General features: G+C 39.3%; 1 protein-coding gene and 2 pseudogenes across 1 annotated transcript in view; 1 reads left to right on the top strand and 2 right to left on the bottom strand.

Moving 5' to 3' along the window:
- The window catches only part of LOC148735979 (uncharacterized), a 5,254-nt gene extending 703 nt beyond the window's left edge, over positions 1-4,551 (bottom strand). Inside the window, exons 1-5 of the mRNA XM_088755723.1 lie at positions 4,267-4,551; positions 3,547-3,801; positions 2,686-2,808; positions 2,139-2,186; positions 1-1,255 (exon numbers count right to left, since the gene is read on the bottom strand). The exon at positions 1-1,255 is cut by the window's left edge and continues 703 nt beyond it. Coding sequence (XP_088611849.1) covers positions 563-1,255; positions 2,139-2,186; positions 2,686-2,808; positions 3,547-3,801; positions 4,267-4,551 — 1,404 coding nt within the window. The 3' untranslated portion in view covers positions 1-562. The remainder of the gene's footprint in view (positions 1,256-2,138; positions 2,187-2,685; positions 2,809-3,546; positions 3,802-4,266) is intronic.
- Positions 1-8,066, bottom strand: part of LOC148735978 (guanylate-binding protein 6-like) — a 20,272-nt pseudogene extending 12,206 nt beyond the window's left edge.
- Positions 8,067-18,747: 10,681 nt separating this feature from the next.
- Positions 18,748-19,480, top strand: LOC148735980 (uncharacterized; annotated as a pseudogene).
- The last annotated feature ends 1,098 nt before the right edge of the window (positions 19,481-20,578 follow it).

The raw sequence follows: 20,578 nt of genomic DNA on the forward strand, positions 1-20,578 counted from the left end.
ATGCAACCTAACATCTACGTCTTTTATGTAACACTTATGATGACCGGAAAACATGAAAAAAAAATGTAAATAATCAGTAAATGATCAGTTAAAGTTCAAACGAATTGAAACAGTCTTTAGACGTATCAGTTACCCGCACATGACACCATCGGCGATGCATGCTCATCCTTGCAGTGTGCAGGCCGTGTGTCTCATATGAACCAGTAAGACTTAGAAATGACTTTTCTCGCCTCAGTGTATCATTAGCTCAGTGCGCAAAAAATATGAAGGTCTGAGGTTTGATTTCTTCTAGGGACTCTTCTGTGCCACGCTCGTGACAGCGCGAAAAACATCTTTCTCTATCCCTTAGGAAACGAAATATCAGCAATAAAGAAAAAATACAAATTACAACTGCACAAACGAAATTTACGCGCCAATGTCAATCAAGAATCCCGGTAACGTTTTAGACTCGTTCAACAGATAAAAATACTCAGTATCGGTACCTGAGAGGTCCTTAATAAAAATACCTTATCAATGAAATCTATTTTGCAGTTGAGACCAACAAGGCAGGGTGCATGCAGAATCACATTATGCTGCAAACATGGTCTGAAATAGCCTCACACGCAGCACCAACCACGGCACCGACTGGAACAGCAATCGCTGCTACGGGAGGAACAATAGCAGAAACAGCTATACTAAGCAATGGGACAACTTTACCCACACATTTTAGCGCTTTCTTGCAAGATCCTGGTTTTTCTACTTCTTGCTGTTTCTTTCGCGTCTCCGCTATGTTTCTTTGACGCTCTTCTGCTTCTCTGGTACGTTTGTCTATCAAACCTGCCGTTTTCTCACTCTTTATTTCATCCGGTGGAACTTTCCCTGCCACCTCATTCGACCTTGCGTTTATTTCATCGCGTAAAGCCTTCATTTCTTCATCGTGTTTGTCATTCATCGCTTTTAATAGATCTTCCTTGTCTTGATCAGCTTGATCCTTCATCTGTTGACGAAGAACTTCTCTTTCTTTCTCTTGCTGAGCAGCTTGGTCAGACAGATTCTTCACCATTTTCATGTTTTCTTCGTTGCGTTCTTGGATCGCCAGAAATCGCTCTTGAAAAACTTTGTTTTCCCTCATAAATGCCTGGCGTTCCTGCTGGGCTTGTCTCATACTTGCTTCCACCATATTTTGGAGTTGATCTTGATGTGCCTTACGTTCACCATTCCTTTGGTCAGCGAAGCGTCTTTTTTCTTCATCTAGATTCTTTATCAACATTTCCATCTGATCACAAAATAAGAATAGGAATTATAAGATCGGAAAATCTCTCCTCTGCAACAAGTGACAGCGCTTTCTCTTCTTTGAGATTCCTTTTTCTCATCCCTTCTAAATTTTCCTGTTATCATTACAATAACATCGAAATGGACAACAAAGTACTTGAAAAACAAGTTATCTGCGAGAACAAAAACTTAAACAAAACTTCCAGTTGAAGACTATTATCGTAGGAGAATTAAGCCCCATTACGACGTATGCTGTCAAGGACACATCACTCAAAAAGTAAAATAAATGCGAATTGTGTGTTCTTGCAGTACAGAAAAAATAAGGCTCAAAAGACTCGCATAAGGATTTCAGGATAATCTAACAGGCCCAAACAATTCCCAAAAACTTAGCTAGTACATTCCTAATTTTAGTAGTTCCCAAAAACTTCTGATTTCAATAATTCATAACAACTTCATTACTAGGAATGAGATGCTCTCTTAAGCTGTCCGATCCTACACACCGGAGATGCGCAGAAGCAACCACTGCGCCCGTCTTTTATATGAGGAGGGCTTTCGTTATTTTCGGCCGCACGTGACACATGACACATGAATCTTAGCTTCAGTACTTGCAATGATATTTGCATCCTATTCGTGTCTTCATTCAAATTCGAACTCAGACCTCCTGATCTCTTCCGACAAACTGAGCGATAAAACTAAAAAATAAACACTTTTTATGCATAGCAATCAACAATTTCAAGTTTCCAACAAATAAGCCAGTTGGAACATGTTAAGGGAGAGAAACGAGTTGATAAAACGTTTCTAGTAGTGCTGTACGAAAGCTTAACTAATTTAAGTTCTTAGCTATAAGGAGGTTTTTACATCGTAGAAAGATACCTATCATTTCTTACCTGTTTCTTCTGTTCAAGATTTTCTTGTTGAAGACGTGCCTGCTGTTCCTGTTAAGAGAAAAATATATCTCACGTTACCTCTTTCAAGAATCTTTCTGCCGAAAAAGCGGGAATCTGAAGCAAGGGTGAACATAGGGCCGAACGAAAGACTAGGGAAGGAAAAACAAAATTGTTATAACAACGACAGGTTATATGCACGAAACATGGTAAGTTCAGATCATAGTTCGTTATCCATGTCAAACTGACCCTTTTGAGAAAACCATCGTTGATCCTATTTATAGCTTTTTTTCCCTGCTTCTCACCAAACACATGGTCACAGATAGAAACAAATTTGCTTGGCATGTTTTTGCACGCCGACTCTTACCATGAATATAACTTTTAAGAACGGGTTACTGAACCATTCTCTGACTCGATAATCAAGTGGATCAAAGATCCCTTCATCAAAAAGTAAAATTTGAATTTATATCCTAAAGATATGGCAAAGGATTAGGGCTTATAGATAATAAACACATCGACTTGACCGAGTATGTCTGTCTTTAATTCCCACCTCCAGCCTCTTCCTCTCCTGTTCTTGATATGCCCTGGCGGCCAATTCTCGGCTCCGCTCCTCGTCAAAGTCTTTCAGTTGTGTTAGTATCCCCAAATATTGCTCTTTCTCTTTCAGCAGATCCTAAGACGAAATTAGATATTTTCATATTTTTAATTCATTTATCAACGGTGAACATGTATTTCACATTTTAGAAATCATGAAAAGCGTCTTTATTTTTAAGTTTGTTGAGATGAGTGCGAAGCAATGAAAGCTTAAATTAAATGCGCGTCATAACTCTGAATTCCACCCATCAGTGAAATCTATCACGGAATTCATTTCTGTTTAAAGTCAGTTATAACTGAGTGTGAGTGTTTTAAAGTAAAGTATGATTTTGTACCAAACTTGGCCACGTTTGTTGATGATGTAAACTTCGAGCATAACTAAGCTTAGATGTGTTGTAGAAAAGTATCAGAGGAATAACAAGAATTACTCAAATGAAGTATATGAAGTATATGAAGTACAGCCTTATTCCACGGGAGTTGAAGTTTTTAGAGAGGAATGATAGAATTGAGTTTGATAATTACTTGTGTTGTCCCTCACTTAGATATTTACCTGCAAAGTACTACGTGTAAAGTACCTCATTCGGACCTTTACGTATCCGGATAAGAGTTGGACTTCGCTGTCTCGCGCTATGAGGCCGTTAGTTTAGTGTAATCCTTACAAAAACATTGCATAGAATAAACAGGGCTTGCATCCGCGTAGATACGATCGAGATGCATCTCACTTAAACCTCCACAGTACTTCACAGATCTTTTCAATCCTGATAAGGATTTTGATATTGAAATTTATCTTTATCAGTACTTTGGAATTGTTTCTTACTTTATGAAGCTTCAAAAATACTGCAGCGATCACATCTTCAGCTCCCACTGCGTACTTGTGGTAATCGTCCTTAACTCTCTGATATCCTCCAATTATGTCTTCAAATGATACTTTGACTCCTTCTTCACCCAAAAGTTTGTCAAACACAGGATCCAGATGAGTTTCTTTTAGGTTTGCTAGGTGAACCTCGCAGGATTGTCTCGTAAGCTCTTCGTTCTTAGTCAGCCAAGAGAACAATTTTACTTCCACTGAAGACTGTTTGTGGAAAAATAAAAACGTTATTTAAAGGAGCTGATTCATATTAAAAGTATTTCATTTAGGTGCTTGTACAAGAAATGAAAAGACCCTTAAGCCCAGCCCGGAGAGAAATGGATCTTATATTAGTTTACCTTCTAGCCAAAAAGACGTCAGCTCAGTAAGAAAATCCTTTACATTCATTTAGTAGTTATAATAGAAACTTGGAAGCAAAACTGAAGGTTCTTGAGAGCAAGAAGAATTACTTCAATCTACGGTCCCGAGGCTTTCCATGTGAAAAGAGTTTGAAATGAAATCTGTGATGTGAAAGAGATGTCACCAAAACTTTGCTCTTTAAACGATACGAGAATTTAGCTTACACAATTACTGATCATTGAAATCGATTATCTTGAAAAGTGCAAACCAACCAAGAAGAAACCAGGATGGTTAAGAAAACTCTAAAACAGACTCTTTTTTACGACTCGCCTGAAACTCTCTTGATGTCAGTTCAACTGAGTTTGTGGAGATCCCAGCAAGATCCTTGGCCAACCGATCCTCACATTCTTCCAGAGCATCATTGTGGCACATACGAATATCATTGTTGCTACATGGTAACGCATCCGATAATCGGGCTGTCAAAAGTGCACCATACATCTGCAAAGAGCACTGTTTCGCCTCGGCGCATTTGCCTTCAACAAACGCGTCCCATGCACTTCGGACATTCGGAATAGCATCGGGAGCATTAATTGCGTCGATGTAGAGCTGAACCATGGCTGCAAGACCTAAAAGGAAATTTTATTGAAGTATTCCTTTCCGTGACATCAACTTGCTACATCACAGTTGTTATCGTCATTTCATCACTGTCAACATTATTAGTATTGTTATCAATTTTTTTCCCTGGCCACTCTAATTATAACACAGCTTTTCTCAGATGAAAAATTGCTTTTTCAGCTTATACTTCTTGCATTTGCTTCGAAGGAACGGATCAAATCAAATCATAAAAAAGGTAGATAGCTTTGTGCATTGAAAAAAGGGAAGGTAAGAATCGCCGATCGGACGCGTGCACAGTTAGAAGTCGCCATCGCATTTAATATAATCTCACTCATGGGGAATATATAAAGCAACAGTTTAAAAAAGGCAAGCCTACCTTCTCCCGTAACGATCTCTCCATCATTGAAGCTGTTCTTAGGGGATAAAGCATCCCTCTAGGCTTTTGAACTTCTTCAAACCAAGCCAAAAAGAACCATTAACTTCACTTTTTTTCTGGTTTAACTTTGTCATTGTCCTACGATCAGTTGTTGGGGGCGGTAATTCAAAAGGATCGAAGTCAGGGAAGAAACGTAAGATGCTCTCAGCAACTCCTTCCTTGGTGTTATGATGCCCATCTGGTGAAGCTTGTCCTTTAAAAACCTGACATTAAGCACGAGAAGCTCAGGACCCTTAAGTTTCTAATAACCGAATTACCTAACTGGCATATAAAGATGGCGCGTTCCCCTAGACATAGATTGTGAACTACATACACATGATTTGAAGATGCACGAGATCTTGAGTTTTCAAGATGATTAATGATCTATCGTAGTTAATGAGGTTAGCCACTGCATATACCTATGTTCTCTCAACAAAGATGGGACGTTATCATACACACCTTCGAGCAGTGAACTTTGCCATCCTGTTGGATGGTTTCGAACGTACCCGACAAGTTCGGCACAAACCAATCGGGAAAGAGTTTCCTTCCCTAATAGTGATTAAGAATAGACTAAGCTACATCTTGCTTCCCATTTAAAAAACAGTGGTATGCCTCTCAAAACTACAGTGGCTCGACAAGGAGACTTTTTGAAAGTCCTCGTGTAAATTAAATACTAATCACAATTAAGTAATGTTCTCTTTAAAGTGGGATTACCTTCTTTAAGAAATATTCTTTGACGTTCTTGCGGTCATCTGGTATAGACTGCAATACATCTCTAAGCAGCCAAATGAAATAGGGAAATTTTTTATGGAAAAACTCGCTGTTTTGCGATGAACTATACGCACCAGATACGGTGGATCGCACCTGAATTCTTTTGGAAGGTTTTACTATGTAGCTGCAAACAGTCAAGGAATAATAGAGCATCTTTACGGTATTTGTGCTGAACAAAACAAAACACACAATTCATTTTGAGCTCAATGACTAACAATTATAGCTCCCTTTGAACTTACCTAACTGCAGTGAAGAGAGTGCACAACGGTTACTTTTATATTTTCGTTGAACACACAGCAAAATCATTTTTTTTGTTGGAGAGCTCCTACAATTTTTTTTTGCTACCCCCTAACTATAGTTCTAGTATCTGTTCTATTGGAGAGTTGTCAAGGATACTCCAGTTTCTCTACATCACTTCGTGTCGGAACACCTTGCGAATTGTATATCAACACAGACGCTAACAAGACAGTTAAAGTGAAGATCTGATGGTCATCGGTGTTTTCAGCAGTTGTAGCGTCAATCCCTTCAGAGTCCAGTAACACCACTGTGAATTCTTGTCCATTGGAATTCTAGATGTAATGTCAATTGAATATTTAGTCTTAATATTTACATTCCTGGCAATCCACCGGTGCTGGACTATTTATACTCGTAGTAGAGTTTCTCGCCTCAGAAAACGACCCAACGACCCATTCAGGTCTCATATCCGAACCTCTCGACCACATTCCAGCCTAAGGCCGCCTCTCTACCACAACATTTTGAAAATGAACATTAATAATTAAAAATTTTTAATGCACTGAGTATCGCGAGTAAATTTCCTCGTCACGAACTGGGCACCACCAGGTTATTTTTGTCCCATAAGATTCCGCCAAACTTGATGAAAATACAAACCTTAAATTTCTCAGAAACAATCCATATCCAGATTCCCATGGTCTCTGCCTCCATTTTATGTCCAAGAGGAAAAACGTCCGGTTGGTCAAAAGCTTTGCTTAATATGTAGGACTTCCCCTTTCAGCATGGACCAGCAATGGATACCTCACATACTGGGCCTGTTGAAGAATGGTACAAAGAAATTCGCAGTTAATATTAACGACTTTTAAAATGAAAAATCCATTTTGCTGGGATAACTTATAAGTTTTCTTCACCGTTTGGCCAAATTAATTGAAGCAATTCGAACTTAATTCTTATCAGATTGGAGCTTGGCGCATTCTTCATCATATTAGGTCAAAAAATGACGAATATGAACTTAGAGAAAGCATTAGTATGAGTTAACAACTTCTCTTAATAATCCACTGTATGGTCCGCAAAATATGAATATAAGATAACGTTTTAAATATTGTAACTAATCATAGCTTGTCTTTTACTCTCCTGAGTTGTTCGAGTCCTTCCTCGACAACTTTTAGAGAACGCCTCTCATCGGCGGTCTTTGTAGTCCTTCTCGCACGTGCATTCCAGTGGTGGTTGTTTGGCAAACAAAGGGGAGTGGCAAAATATATGTTTCCCACGATGTGTCCTGAAGGATAGAACCATTGCGGTCAGGAAAATCATGAAATTGAAATATGTCTGGTAGTATTTAGGATATCAAATATTGTTGGAGCTATCTATAACCCAGACTGACATCTTTTACAATCAACTAACGAAGAAAAAGATGAGAAAGGGTTTTTTTATTATTTACATTATTTTAATGTCCATCTACCCTTTATCCAAAGTGCAAAAATGGTTCACTGTACCAAGAAGTATAAATTAATGCACTCAAAAATTAAGAAAAAATTCTGTCATGAAAAGATAAAGCAAATCCTAAATAAAACTGGTCATTGAACTTTTTCTGTTGAGGGATAATGTTCTCGTGAAGGAGAGAAGTGCTAACATTCTTTCCAACTCATGTTTGCGCGTTACTTTAATAGCGTGTCCACGGAAAACCGGGCAGGGGAGCGATAAAGCTCAAATCCCCGATTTGGCTATGACTTGGCACAAATGCTTAGTATCATAAGCTAACAAATGTGTGGAAATAATAGGTCAAAATATTTAATTTCCTGGGAGATATAGGGTCCCCTTGGAGAAAACCCCAATTCCTGCATTTTTTGCATAATTAATTAGCTAACTCTGCTTTGCTGCTGTGACAAACCGAAAAGCCATCTGCAAATTCAATCAGCTGGGTTGTGTTCTATATCTATCAGACTTCAAGAACTGTATTGAATCGTTTTAAATTTTTCATTTCATTTCTTCCCTTACCTCTCCTTAAGAAAAGACGACTTTTTCTGGTTTTGGCAAATTCCAAAGATAAGTGTATTTTAAGGTCCAGTATCTCCGATGACCAACCACTTCTGATCATTATTTGTACATGGGCAGTGAAAGCCAACACTGGACTTCCAAAATCGGTAATAAATGTTTGGGACAACTGACTTCACAACCCATTCCGACGTGAAATTTACATCTAACTCCCGCTTTTTGGTCTGTATCATCAAAATTCCGTAAACCAAATTTTTGTTTTATCTTTGGATAGTGCTAGTTGAGCCCTTTTTGAGAACATTTTTCGCAGTCATAGTTTGATTATTCTCGAGGAACGCAGCAGCCGACAGTAAACGTCAAGGGTGCATGTAGTCGAACTTTCTGACAGAAGAAATCTAGGAAGAAAATTTATAGTACATTAACGTCTCTGTAAAGCTTTAGTTGCAACTTTTGGTTTGATATCATCTATTAGATAATTAGCCATTATGCCAACAATGTACCTGATTCGATTTGCTTCGTTGACTTGTTGAAATATCAAACGCGGTTAGAGCTCTTGAAATGTTGGATCACTTACATGATATGTGTTGGTGGCAAAAAGATAATTTTACGTTTTCAGATCTGATGTAAACCAAAAGGACAGTCCGCCATGGTTGATCACATCGCGCCTGCAATTTTGTTGAGCGGTCAACTTTAACATTCATTTGGCATGTTGTGTTTCTAGTCTACAAAGTTTAAAATGTAACAAAGATTTACCGCTACCAAAATATTTGACTTGTTATTTGTTAAGCTTGAGATAGTTTCTGGTTCAACGAAAAACAAATAAGCTGGTGATATATTGGTCTCCTCTCAGCACAAGGAAAGAGAAAATGATTAAAAAACTGACACGTAGATAGAAATCCCTTACATATTTTGTCCGAGGTTTTCTGCTTACATTTGATATGTAATCTCTTACTGTCTACTGTCATGTCTGCTAAGCCAATAAAAAGTCTTGAATTGCATTATCCAATGATCTATGGGATGAACTTGTAGTTTACTTGTCTTTTTCCTACCACAATATATACTTCGCTCTACTTCTATGTATTGAGCACTGTTCTACGGAAATCAAGTCACACTTTATATATATATATATATATATATATATATATATATATATATATATATAACTAACTGCAGACAGTACTGTTTCGGCCTTCTGGGCCTCATCAGTGCAGTGCTAATGCTAGGATGGAGGATAACCAATATGGTCACCCCAAACGATCCAACCTTTGTGGTATCGTCTAAGCCATGCCAGAGTGCTCAAACTAGAATACACTAGCGAGCATGCGCAATTGCAGAGCAATGACTCATCCTAGTTAGAGTGCTCAATTTGGACATGAAAGGAAAGCTTTGTATGCCAAAGAGCTATATCTAACTGCAGACAGTACTGTTTCGGCCTTCTGGGCCTCATCAGTGCAGTGCTAATGCTAGGATGGAGGATAACCAATATGGTCACCCCAAACGATCCAACCTTTGTGGTATCGTCTAAGCCATGCCAGAGTGCTCAAACTAGAATACACTAGCGAGCATGCGCATATATATGATATATATGATATATATGATATATATATATATATATATATATATATATATATATATCATATATGAAATATATGATATATTTCATTGTATCTGATTTCATGTCAGAGTCTGGCAGTATTTTTGCCCCGGCCACATTGTAAGTGGTTATATGACATACACCCTCGAGCACTAAATGATATTGCCGGCTTGGTAACACGGATGGCGGAGCGTTGATGATGTAGACGGAGAAACTTGGAGAACTAGTTTACCGCGGGATCCAGTGATCCTTTAGCGACCTTCCAACATTGCATGTGTTTGAAAAGCAGCAACAGGAGCCATTTGGAACTAAGAACAACCCTATGCCAGTTGACATGGAACAAGTTAGAAATAATAGAACTGAAGATCATTATTCGTATGGGTAAACACCGACAAAATTGATTAGAAACATTCACTTGCCAAAATGAACGCAGACAAAAGGCAGAAGTTAATTGTTACGAATTAGATTTTGTTTGTTTCAGCATTTACCTTTAATTTTCGATCGTATTTTTATCTTTATTGATTAGAATTAGCTTGAATGCAGTATTTTTCATGCGGAAGTGTTTGAAATGTTCCGACTTGTGAGAAAAAGAGCTTCGTTATTTTTTGACGCACGCCTCCACGGTCGCCTATGTCATAGAGAGTTTACATTAGAAATTACCTAAATATACCTGAAGCTAAAATGAAATTTTCGATTTCTTTTGAAAGCATAAACACTGCATAATTACGTCAAGTAGTTGGTTGGAAGACAAAAGATATTTTCATATTATTTTCATCTTGTCCAATCGATATTATTTAGCGAAATATGGGCGCTTACCTAACTAGGATAATTTGTATTTGTTACAAACATTTTTGTCGTTTTTATTTGCCAGCAATGTTTTAAATGTCATTTAGTTTTTTTTTTTTTTTTTTTTTTTTGCGCAGGAGAATGCAACTGGTGGAATAAAGAGGATTTACTCGGTGGACTCATAACAGACTTAGGAAAGACAACATTTACTTATAGACTGCTTGGAAAAGCACACGATGTTGAAAATCGGCTTTGGTCAAGGTTGGCGACTGAGAATTTACCACATAAGGCTGTATCACCATTTTGAGCTTCAATTTATTCGTCTACAATAAAATGGTTTGAAAAAATTCATAGAATGAATAACCGAGATTTGTGTTGAATATAGAAAGGTAAGCACAGTTTTCAGTTCGAAGCAAAGGTTAACAAGGAAAACTTACACGCCGGTATATCTCACTGGAAGTCTTCTATCGTTTTGGCAGTTCTGAGGTTTTGGCAAGCCACCCACCCCCTCGGGTTATATTCGCCGGCTAGCTTTTCTTTAAAATTTCACTTTCCTTTTCCTTTTGAATTTTAGTATATATTTTGATATTCAACCACGCAACCGTTCACCTCATTTCAACTATTAAGAGTATCAGAAATTGTTAGTTCACAAAGGTCAAACAGGTCAACAAGGACAAAGCGCCGAACAAACTTTGACTATTGCTACGTAATATCCAAGATGGCAAGAAATAGTACACAAACTGCAGTTGCAAACATGACATTAAAACGCATGTGGAAAACAAGATTTTCCAACATGCGTTTTACTGTCATGTTTGTAACTGCAGGTTTGTGTGCTATTTCTTATCAAGCTACGATGGCCAATGAGAAAGAATTTTTATGATCCAAGATGGCGTTTTTCTAACCAAGCTCTCAGGACGTCAAACTATCTTTTTGCCACTAAGACATTTTATGTAAGTCCATACATACATACATACATACGTTAGTTTACCACTCCCCATGGGGGTTTAAAACGGAGAAAACAGAGTAATCAATGAAGAACAACTCTAAATCAATGCAGGAGACTCTCTCCCAATATTTTGAGCAGTATCTGCTAAGATGCAATATTTTGAGCAGTATCTGCTCAAAATATTGCATCTTAGCCTATACGAAAAACACAACTTATGCCCCAAGGGAAATGATCGTGGATACGTACACACAATTGGCCAAAAGTAAGAGCCAATAGAAACAAAGGACTTTCGATCCTTCTAGCGAGTACGAAATGGTTGTGAAACACTTAATGAGTGACTGATACCGAGAACGAATCTCTACCAGTCTATCTAGTTCATCGGCAAATGACGAGATCCACAAGATTAGGATCGAAACCGCGGTCTTGCCTGACCATCTGAGAAAATGTCCAAAGACATTATAACGGCAGATGGGCTGCTAAACGCCCCAGGCCAAAGCAATGCCATTCAGAGAATGAAGAAGACATGGAAACCTCATGCGACACCGCCACTGAAGATGATCTACTAGGTAAGTCTGAGGATAACGAACAAATCCCTCTGTACCAAATGCCTAGCAGAACATGCCCAGAATTCCTACAGTATAGGGCGAGGGCCAAAATGAGAGCAGACGAGGATTTCAAAAATGAGATAAAGCAAATCCTTAACAACGCGGAGCAAGAAACATCAAAGGCGATCATGTGCTTCTATGAACGTGAAATCTGTCGCTTTAACACCGAAATAAAGAAAAGAAAACGAGCCAAAGCGGCTGGAACACTGAACACTAAGAACTGTAGTACGATCGAATCAGCGCGCATGGCGCAAGCTAAAAGCAATCAAGACAACTTAACGATCGAGACAGTCAAAAAAAATAGCCGTACATCCACAAAGGCGAGCGATTCGAAAGATTAGCAGTCCCTGATGTGCGTACTCATTTTAAACAAACTGAGACATTGCAGCATACACACTATAGTTCCTGTCACCCACAAGGAATTAAAAGAGACTTCATAAAAGGGGAGACCCTCAGACTTCTAAGAACAAACTCCTCTCAAACAAAACTCGAGGAGAAAATTACAAATGAAGCGCATTTGCTAAAGAGAGGCTACCCAAAGGACCTCATTAGCACAATCCTCTCAGAAGTAAATTAAAAAACAGCAAATTAGCTCTTCAACAGAAACAAAAGACGAACCAACGAATCTTGCCTTTGTTACACAATACCAGCCATCAGTGCCGAACCTAAAGCAAATTCTCATGAGACACTGGCATTTAATAGAAACACAACCACTACTGAACGAAATATACAAAAATCCGCTTCTCGTATCTTACAAAAGAGGACGGTCGCCCAAAGACATACTCAATGGGGCCAAACTTTGAATAGACAACTCTAAACACGCGCTGGGGAGTCGTGTAGGCCTGTCAACCCCATTTTACATTGCGCTCTAACCAATTGAGCTCTAACCAATTGAGCTACGTCGATAAGTAACACGCAGTAAAAGACCAATGAATTTTGAACGATCATTCCAAGAGCTCTCACAGCGTTTAATATTTCAACGAGGTAACGAAGCATATCGAATTTGGTACATTGTTGACATAATAGCTACTTATCTAACAAATGATATCAAGTTAAAAGTTGCAACTGAGGCACCACAGAGACGTGTATGTACTAGCAACTTTCTCCTTAGATTTCTTTTTGTAAGAAAGTTCGACTACATGCGCCTTTGACGTTCTTTATCAACTGCTGCGTTTCCTCGAGAATAGTCCAACTAAGTGCAAGAAATGAGGGTTTTCCTATCATTTTTTTACACATTTGCTAACTCATGATACTTAGCATTTGTGATAAGTTTGAGCCAACTCGGTGATTAGAGCTTTATCACCCCTGCCCGGTTCTGGCCGGTTTTCTCGTAGACAAGCTCTCAAGTGTTTTCTCAGTAAAACAGCTCCTACACGCTCAAGGAAGCGTCTTACGTAATCATCTCACTTCCCATTTTAATTTTCCGCTCTGTATCATTGTGTTCGATTTAGGAATCATTGAATGAAAGGTTTCAGTTATGGCAAGAGAAGAATGCAAAAATTACCGGAGAATTCTGCAACAGTCTGCTCGCAATGCTCAAAAAGCAGCACCTGGACCCAGTACTACAGTTATTACAAAGGAAAAAAGGAGCCAGGCTTTCTTTTCATGAGATTATTGGAAAGTATAATCTGATTAAAGATGACTACCACAAGTCTGCCATCGGCGCAAAAGATGAAATTGAGGCGGTGTCTTTTGAGTTTCACCCAGTAAGTAAAATTGGGGGCTTTACCGGTCTACTTGTAAAAGTCGACATGCAGTCAGTGTTTGCCTCTGGATTTCCATTGCTTAGTTTGGCAGCACAGTTCACGGGTTGCTTCCGGTGTGATTGCTTAGTAGGCGTCAATTGTACAGGCCCTTCCTTGGAGTTTTGGGTTTAGTTACACTCTTGGAAAAATCCAGCTGTTTTACGTTAATAAGTAAATACGTCTTTCGATTAGTATTTATCTGTATATTAACATTTCTCCTTTAAAATCGTTACGCCGTTAAAAAGCAGCTGAAGAAAACAAAGAGGTCGACGCCAGTTCTGCCAGATTTTGACTTATCACATCCATTGAGAAAAATCCTAACTTTAAAGTTAAGTTTCTTTTGATTTGTTTTTGATCAATTTTGTCTTAATTATGAGATTGTTCATTGTCTTGTTTAGGCACTGATGGAAGAGGAAGAGCAATACGTTAGCCAGTTGCGATTACTGAAAGACTACGATGAAAGATTGACCGAACAGTTGGCTGCCAGAGCATTTCAAGAGCAGGAAAAGCAAAAGCTCGAGGTGACACTAATATCATGCTTTGATATTTGTAGATTTCCGCATTGCGCGACTAAATATAAAATGCTTGTTCGAGATGACGCTAGAGTGGAAGTTTTTCAGAAACGCAGTTACTGCACCTTCTTCCTTTCCCCCTGTGCTCAGAGAAACTGACAGATCAAGAAGCGGCAATTTTGAATAATTTTTGACTAGCTAAGGAAGGCGTATTTCTATTAAACTTGTGATCCGACGCATTCCTTTACCAATTATAGAGCAAGCATTTGTATGATTTTTTGATAAAACAGAATATCAAAATGATTAAATTTTTTTTTATCAATTTCGATCACCGCAGGAACAGCAACGGCGTTTGATCCAAGAAAATAGTGAGGTTAAGAGAGAGGTAAAAAAGACGTTAACATTTCTTTTTGTTTATGTAGCCGCGTCAAAAGCAAGATATACCAAATGTACTCCAGTTCATCATATGAATCAAATCTTGGTTGCTTGCTCCTTTAGCTTATTTTCCAGTGTTTTCTCCCATCAACACAGTAACAAAGTAACACAGTAAGAGAGTGGCGTCAGAAAACAGCTGGTTCGTCTCAAGAAAGCTAACTCGCAACCTTTCGCAAGCAAGCTGCGACCGATGCAATACGGGAAGATTTTGTGACCAAGGAACTTTGTAGCACCGTACTTGCGTACCTTGCTTAAGGTGATTAAAAGCAGGGACGCTAGATTTCAAAATGGCTACCCCGTGTTTTGTCAATTGATACACACGATCGAAAAAATTACAATTCTGAGTTTGGCGTAATACTTTTCAAAGAAAGATGAGGCTTTCGCTGATTGAATCAAATATATCCGTTTAATTCTAATGGAAACCAGCTGCTTATCTCAAAGGGATTATTTATAAAAGAATTCGAAAACACCTAGGCAATTATACCAAGAAAATCATTCGCCTCAGGCCTAGTGAATATTGTTTTATAATAATCCCGACTTCGCCTTGAAGATTATTCAAGAATATTTACATTAGCTAATTGAGCAGAGGCGGGGGCAGGGGGCAGTAGACCCTTCTCAAAAAAAATTTGATGGGGCACAGACCTTAGCCCCACGTTTTGGTACTGAAAATATCTCCGACACAGCATGAAAAATGGCATTATATTCAATCTCGTGATGTTTTCATAAATCCTTACACCAGCATCGCCCCCGCCATGCTGATGTCTACGTCTCTTTATAATTTTAGTGTCCAGGATAGTCAAAGGAAATGTTCGAAATATTTCAAATTTGGCTTGAATTACTTTCAAGACACATTTCGGATATGTTCAATCTGATCGCTCTATCGCTTCATCTGCTGAGCATATATTTTGCTAACCGCAATTGGTTCTATCCTCCATGACGTACCATAGGAAATACACAGTCTGCTACTCCCCTTTGTTTGCCAAACAACCACCGCTGGAATTTGCATACGAGAGGGACAACAAGGACAGACGATCAGAGATGCTCTCTAAGAGTGGTCGAGGAAGGACTTAAGCAACTCAGGAGAGTAAAAGACAAGCTATGGATGGCAACAATATCAAAGATGCTATCTTATCTTTACATTTCGCCGACCATAAAGTGGATTATTAAAATAAGTTATTAACTCAAACTGAAATGCACTCTCTAGGTCCATATTCGTCATTTCTTGACCCAATATGATAAAGAATGCGCCAAGTAAGCTCCAATCTGATTAGAATTAATTTCGAATTGCAACGGTTAATTTGGCGAAACAGTGAAGAAAACCTATAAGTTATCATAGCAAAATGGATTTTTTCGTTTCATCAAAGTCGTTATATTAGCTGCGAATTTAAATTTCTTTGTATTATTTTTCTATAGGCCCAGTATGCGTAGTCATCGCTGGTCCTTACAGAAAGGGGAAGTCTTACATATTAAGCGACGCTTTTGACCAACCGGACGTTTTTCTCCTTGGACATAAAATGGAGGCTGAGACCATGAGAATCTGGATATGGATCGCTCTTGGAAAGTTGAAGGTTTGTATTTTGTCATCACGTGTGGTGGGATCTCATTGGATAAAAATAACCTGGTTGTACCAGTTCGGAAAAGGTAATTTACGCCCGATATACAGTGCACCAACCGCTTTTGATCAGTGATGTTCGTTTTCATAATTTTGTAGTGGAGAGGTAGCCTTAGGCTGGAATATGGTCGTGAGGTTCGGATTTGGGACCTGAATGGGTCCTTGAGTCGTTTTCTGAGGCAAGAAACCCCACCCAGGAGTATAAGTAGTCCAGCACCAGTGTATTGCCAGGGAGCCCTGAAGAAATTCAAAGGGGTAACACTGGGATGCAAGCTTGAGTAGTCCAGTGGTCAGTGCGCTGGACTCTAGGTCAGATGGCCCGGGTTCAAGTCCTGGCTGGGGCTTGACCTTGTGTCCTTAAGCAAGACCCTTCCCTCACATTGCTTCGTCTTCTCGGATAGGACGTCTAGCTATAGGTCCCGTCTCCTGCACCTGTCAATTAGTTAATTTCGGCTGGGGACGTTAAAGAACCCACATCACGAGATTACTGTGATGTGGTCTGGCCTGTTTACTGGAAATGGGGGAAGAGGGCATCTGTAAAATTTCTCCTTTATTAATTGTAAACTGCCGCCGGTAGTCTGGAAAAGTCCCCCACACATTGTTGTAAAGCGCATTAGAGAATTTACATGGAAATGCGCTAAGAAATCGATCGATATTATTATTATTATTATTATTATTATTGTTATTATTAACCCTTTAGGGGGAGGGGCAATAATCCCGGTATCTTCTATCTTCACAGTAGACCACGCAATGATTTGCAAACGAGGGGGCTTTGTTATCCAACGGCAGAATGAGCTGAGAGACCTAGAGGCCGACCTTTTGAGTATAGTGTATACCGATGTCGAGGTCGAGCCAGTTCTCAAAGACATCACTGAAGAACAACTCAGCAGAGGGTCTAATAGAGCACAAGACGCAAGATTGGACGTTCGGGCGCGTGGCTTCTTGGATCCCCAGAGCTCGGCATTCTTCGATGTGAGGGTTTGCCACCCTAATGCCGAGTCTTACAAGGACCGGGAACCGCAGCAGATTTATCGCATCCATGAAAACGACAAGAAGCGGCTGTATTTAAGGAGAGTGTTGGATGTTGAGCATGGCTCGTTTACGCCGCTTGTATCTACAACTACGGGAGGGATGGGGATGGAATGCATAAGATACCACAGCCGATTAGCTGAGCTGATAGCCGCCAAGAAAGGGGAACGATACTCGCAAACAATTTCCTGGATCCGAGCAAAGACATCCTTTGCCCTCCTTCGGTCGGTCTTAGTTTGCTCTCGAGGAACACGGGTGAAGCGCCGCGCTGCGTATGACTATAATAATTGTGACATTGAAATCGCAGCTGCCGAGGGAGCCATTGACATTGTTTAATGGTTTTTAGCAGCCTTGTATATAGGGTTCTAGATTTGCCATTCACCTTTCTCTTTTCTGTATAGTTTTAGATATGCTTTTACTTAGCAGATTACTAGACTTTGAATCTGTTCAGATTTGACTCCGTTATTTATAGTTTTCCAGACGCTTTGACAAAAAGAAAAAGAGTAGATGTGAGCCGAAAGTGAGTTATTTTGGATGGTTTTTTAGGCTGTCAATATTTTGTATTGTAGAGGATTTTATGGAAATTATTGCTAAATAAAATTAACCCTTTAGGGGGAGGGGCAATAATCCCGATATCTTCATGCAGAAACCGGGATAAGCTTTAACTGAATGGGTCACTGAGTTTACTTATGTGATGCAAACCTTGAACTCCTTGCCTGCGAAAATCCCTGCCTGAGAAAAGACCCGCGCCCTGTCGGCAAATCTAACGGATAACTAACGTTCCTTGCTGATCCGCTATAGCTAAACAGGGGAGTGTCTGTTTGGTCGTCCAAAAGAAGAAGTCAGTTACTTCTTAAATTCAATTCACTTGGAAGGACAGATTAAGCACAACATGAGTTTGTTTACTTTTTTTGCTGGCAAAATATAGATGATAGCTTTTATGCAGTGGGTGTGAAAATTCTCTTCTGATCATTTTATTTCCGGTACTCTCCTTTCTCCTAGCGGCGGTTTGTTTGCTTGAGTTGATCGTTATACTCTGGAAGCTGAATAATCATATATACCCTGCCAGGGCTCTTGGAATACTGCATGAATTATTCTCTCTAAGCCTGACTGTTAATCTCAAAACTTGTCAATCTGCGTGGCCGAGTCACGAGCGTTCGCGTTTGTCGAGGGGTCGATCGAAGTGCAGTTTTGCGTCATGGTAAATTTTACACGAGACTGTGCCACAGGAAAAACCTTGAATTACTTTTAAGGTGCAGTGTATCTATATAATCTAATGGGTTCGAGAAAAAGTGCTACAATAGACCGATTCAAGGTTAATGGTCGCCATTTTGCCGGGGGCGCAAAAACATTGAGGCGAGCGCGCGGCCAAACCACTCAAACAACCAGCGAAAGCTGTTCGAATTCGAGCTGCTCTCCGAATTGTCTGTCATCTTTTTTAATTGCATAGCTTTGAGCTTGCACTTGTATATAAACAGGACCGTATTAAGTATAATTCACGAATATTTATGTCGTATTCGATGCCGAGACAAGATGAAGAAACTCTCGAATACGAAGACTTTGTTCATTGGACCGTTCTGTCGCTTAAGGACTTTTTAGCCCTTCCTGGATTGAAGCAAACTGGTTTAAAAAACGAGCTAGTTTCGGGAGCTTTTGGTGCTTATGAACTTAAAGTACCAATAAAGTCCTCACATGAGGAAATCAACAAGAAACTGAAAAAAGAGTACCAAAATATACTGAAAAAACACAAGATTGACACTGACCCAAATACACTTATAAACGAAGCATGGCAAGAAAATGTTCAAGAATGGCCCCAAATAGACGATGGTATTCTTTTAAGCTACATTTTGAATGTCAAAGCAGTAGATGTAGAGTACATTGGGAAGTATAAGGACCAGAAAGCCTATTCATATTGGCTTAGTAGATTTGTAGACAATGTATATCACACACTACAAAATAATTTGGTGTTTTTGAAAGGAAACGTGTCTCGATCTCAGAGATTGAATGAAGATCCTCATCAAGTTTGGATTTGCACTTGAGGGTCTAAAGTTAAGCCCAGAATTTTTAACATCTTGGTGCACATGTATAGCTGGAACTGGGGAGGCATGTAACCACGTCATTTCCTTACTGTATAAAATTAACTATGCTGTGAAAAATGACTATGTTTCACCAGCATGTACCAGTATCCCCCAGGGATGGAACAGGGGGATAAAGAAAGAAGTTACCCCAAGCCAAAAAAGAAATTTAAACTAGAGGTAATAAGGTGATTGGTAGTTCATGTTTCAGTATGCGAAACAGTTTGATTCGACCAATGGCCTGTTCAACATATATTCGTACATTCGCAATGTTTGATGTTTTCCTCACATGTGATGGCAACATCTGCATCGAATCTGCACAACTTGGTGGTATGCATAATGTTGCCATGGACATCATGAGATCGTCTCTGATTTTGAAGCCTCTATCAACGATAACCTCATCGTAAGGCTCAATGAGATTCACAAAACCACATGTTCTGACTATATAAGCATCTGATGCTCTTCCAACATAGCTTGGTGACACATATGAAATAGCGCCTGTAGGTGTGATGGCCACCAATACTATACATGTGTAGTGATGTTTATAAATACTCTCTCCAAAGTGCAGCAGCAAGGTTTAATCCATTGGGTGTCTCAGTAAAGCATTCAAAACAATCTATGATACACCTAACCTTTGGGTAAAGTTTCTTGAAACATGCTGGCAGAGTGCTCCTGACTTGCTGTTTGCTAGGCGATATAATAAAGACACACAGCTCTTTACATATGAGTTTAATCAATGTTATAAAAACACTACTGACAGTAGCTGACGACACCACAAATCTAAATGCAAGATCTTCATTTATCAGGCCAAGTTTTAGTTTCATTAAAGTTAGCAAAAACTCTCGCTGAAAGTCCAATTTCCTTCCCGGACCTGGACGATTTTTCGGTAAATCCTGCTTTGGCTGCCCTCTCGTGGTTTGTTTTGGTCCGCGCCAATATTGCATATGCTGCGCTTTTGAAATTAAATGATCGAAGATACATTTAAACGCTTTTTTTCAATGGTAGACTCATAAATGTTTTTACATCTGCTTCTCTAGTTATCGGTTCGAAGCGCATTGGCACTCTAAAATCGAAATCTTCATCGTCGCTTTCATCAGTATCATCCTCGTGTTGACTTGTTACCTCGGTGTTATCTTCTTCGCGCTCATCTTCGTTCGTCTCCCGCTCTCTAACTTTTCGTTTTTTAGGTGAATTTCTCGTCAAAAAGTCACTTACTGTTAGAAACAATGATGGATAGTCAGTGTTCGGGTTGTCTGGCCTCCTCTTGCCCTCAGGA

Source organism: Stylophora pistillata, chromosome 3, assembly GCF_964205215.1.
Source record: "Stylophora pistillata chromosome 3, jaStyPist1.2, whole genome shotgun sequence".
NCBI classification, from domain to species: Eukaryota; Metazoa; Cnidaria; class Anthozoa; order Scleractinia; family Pocilloporidae; genus Stylophora; species Stylophora pistillata.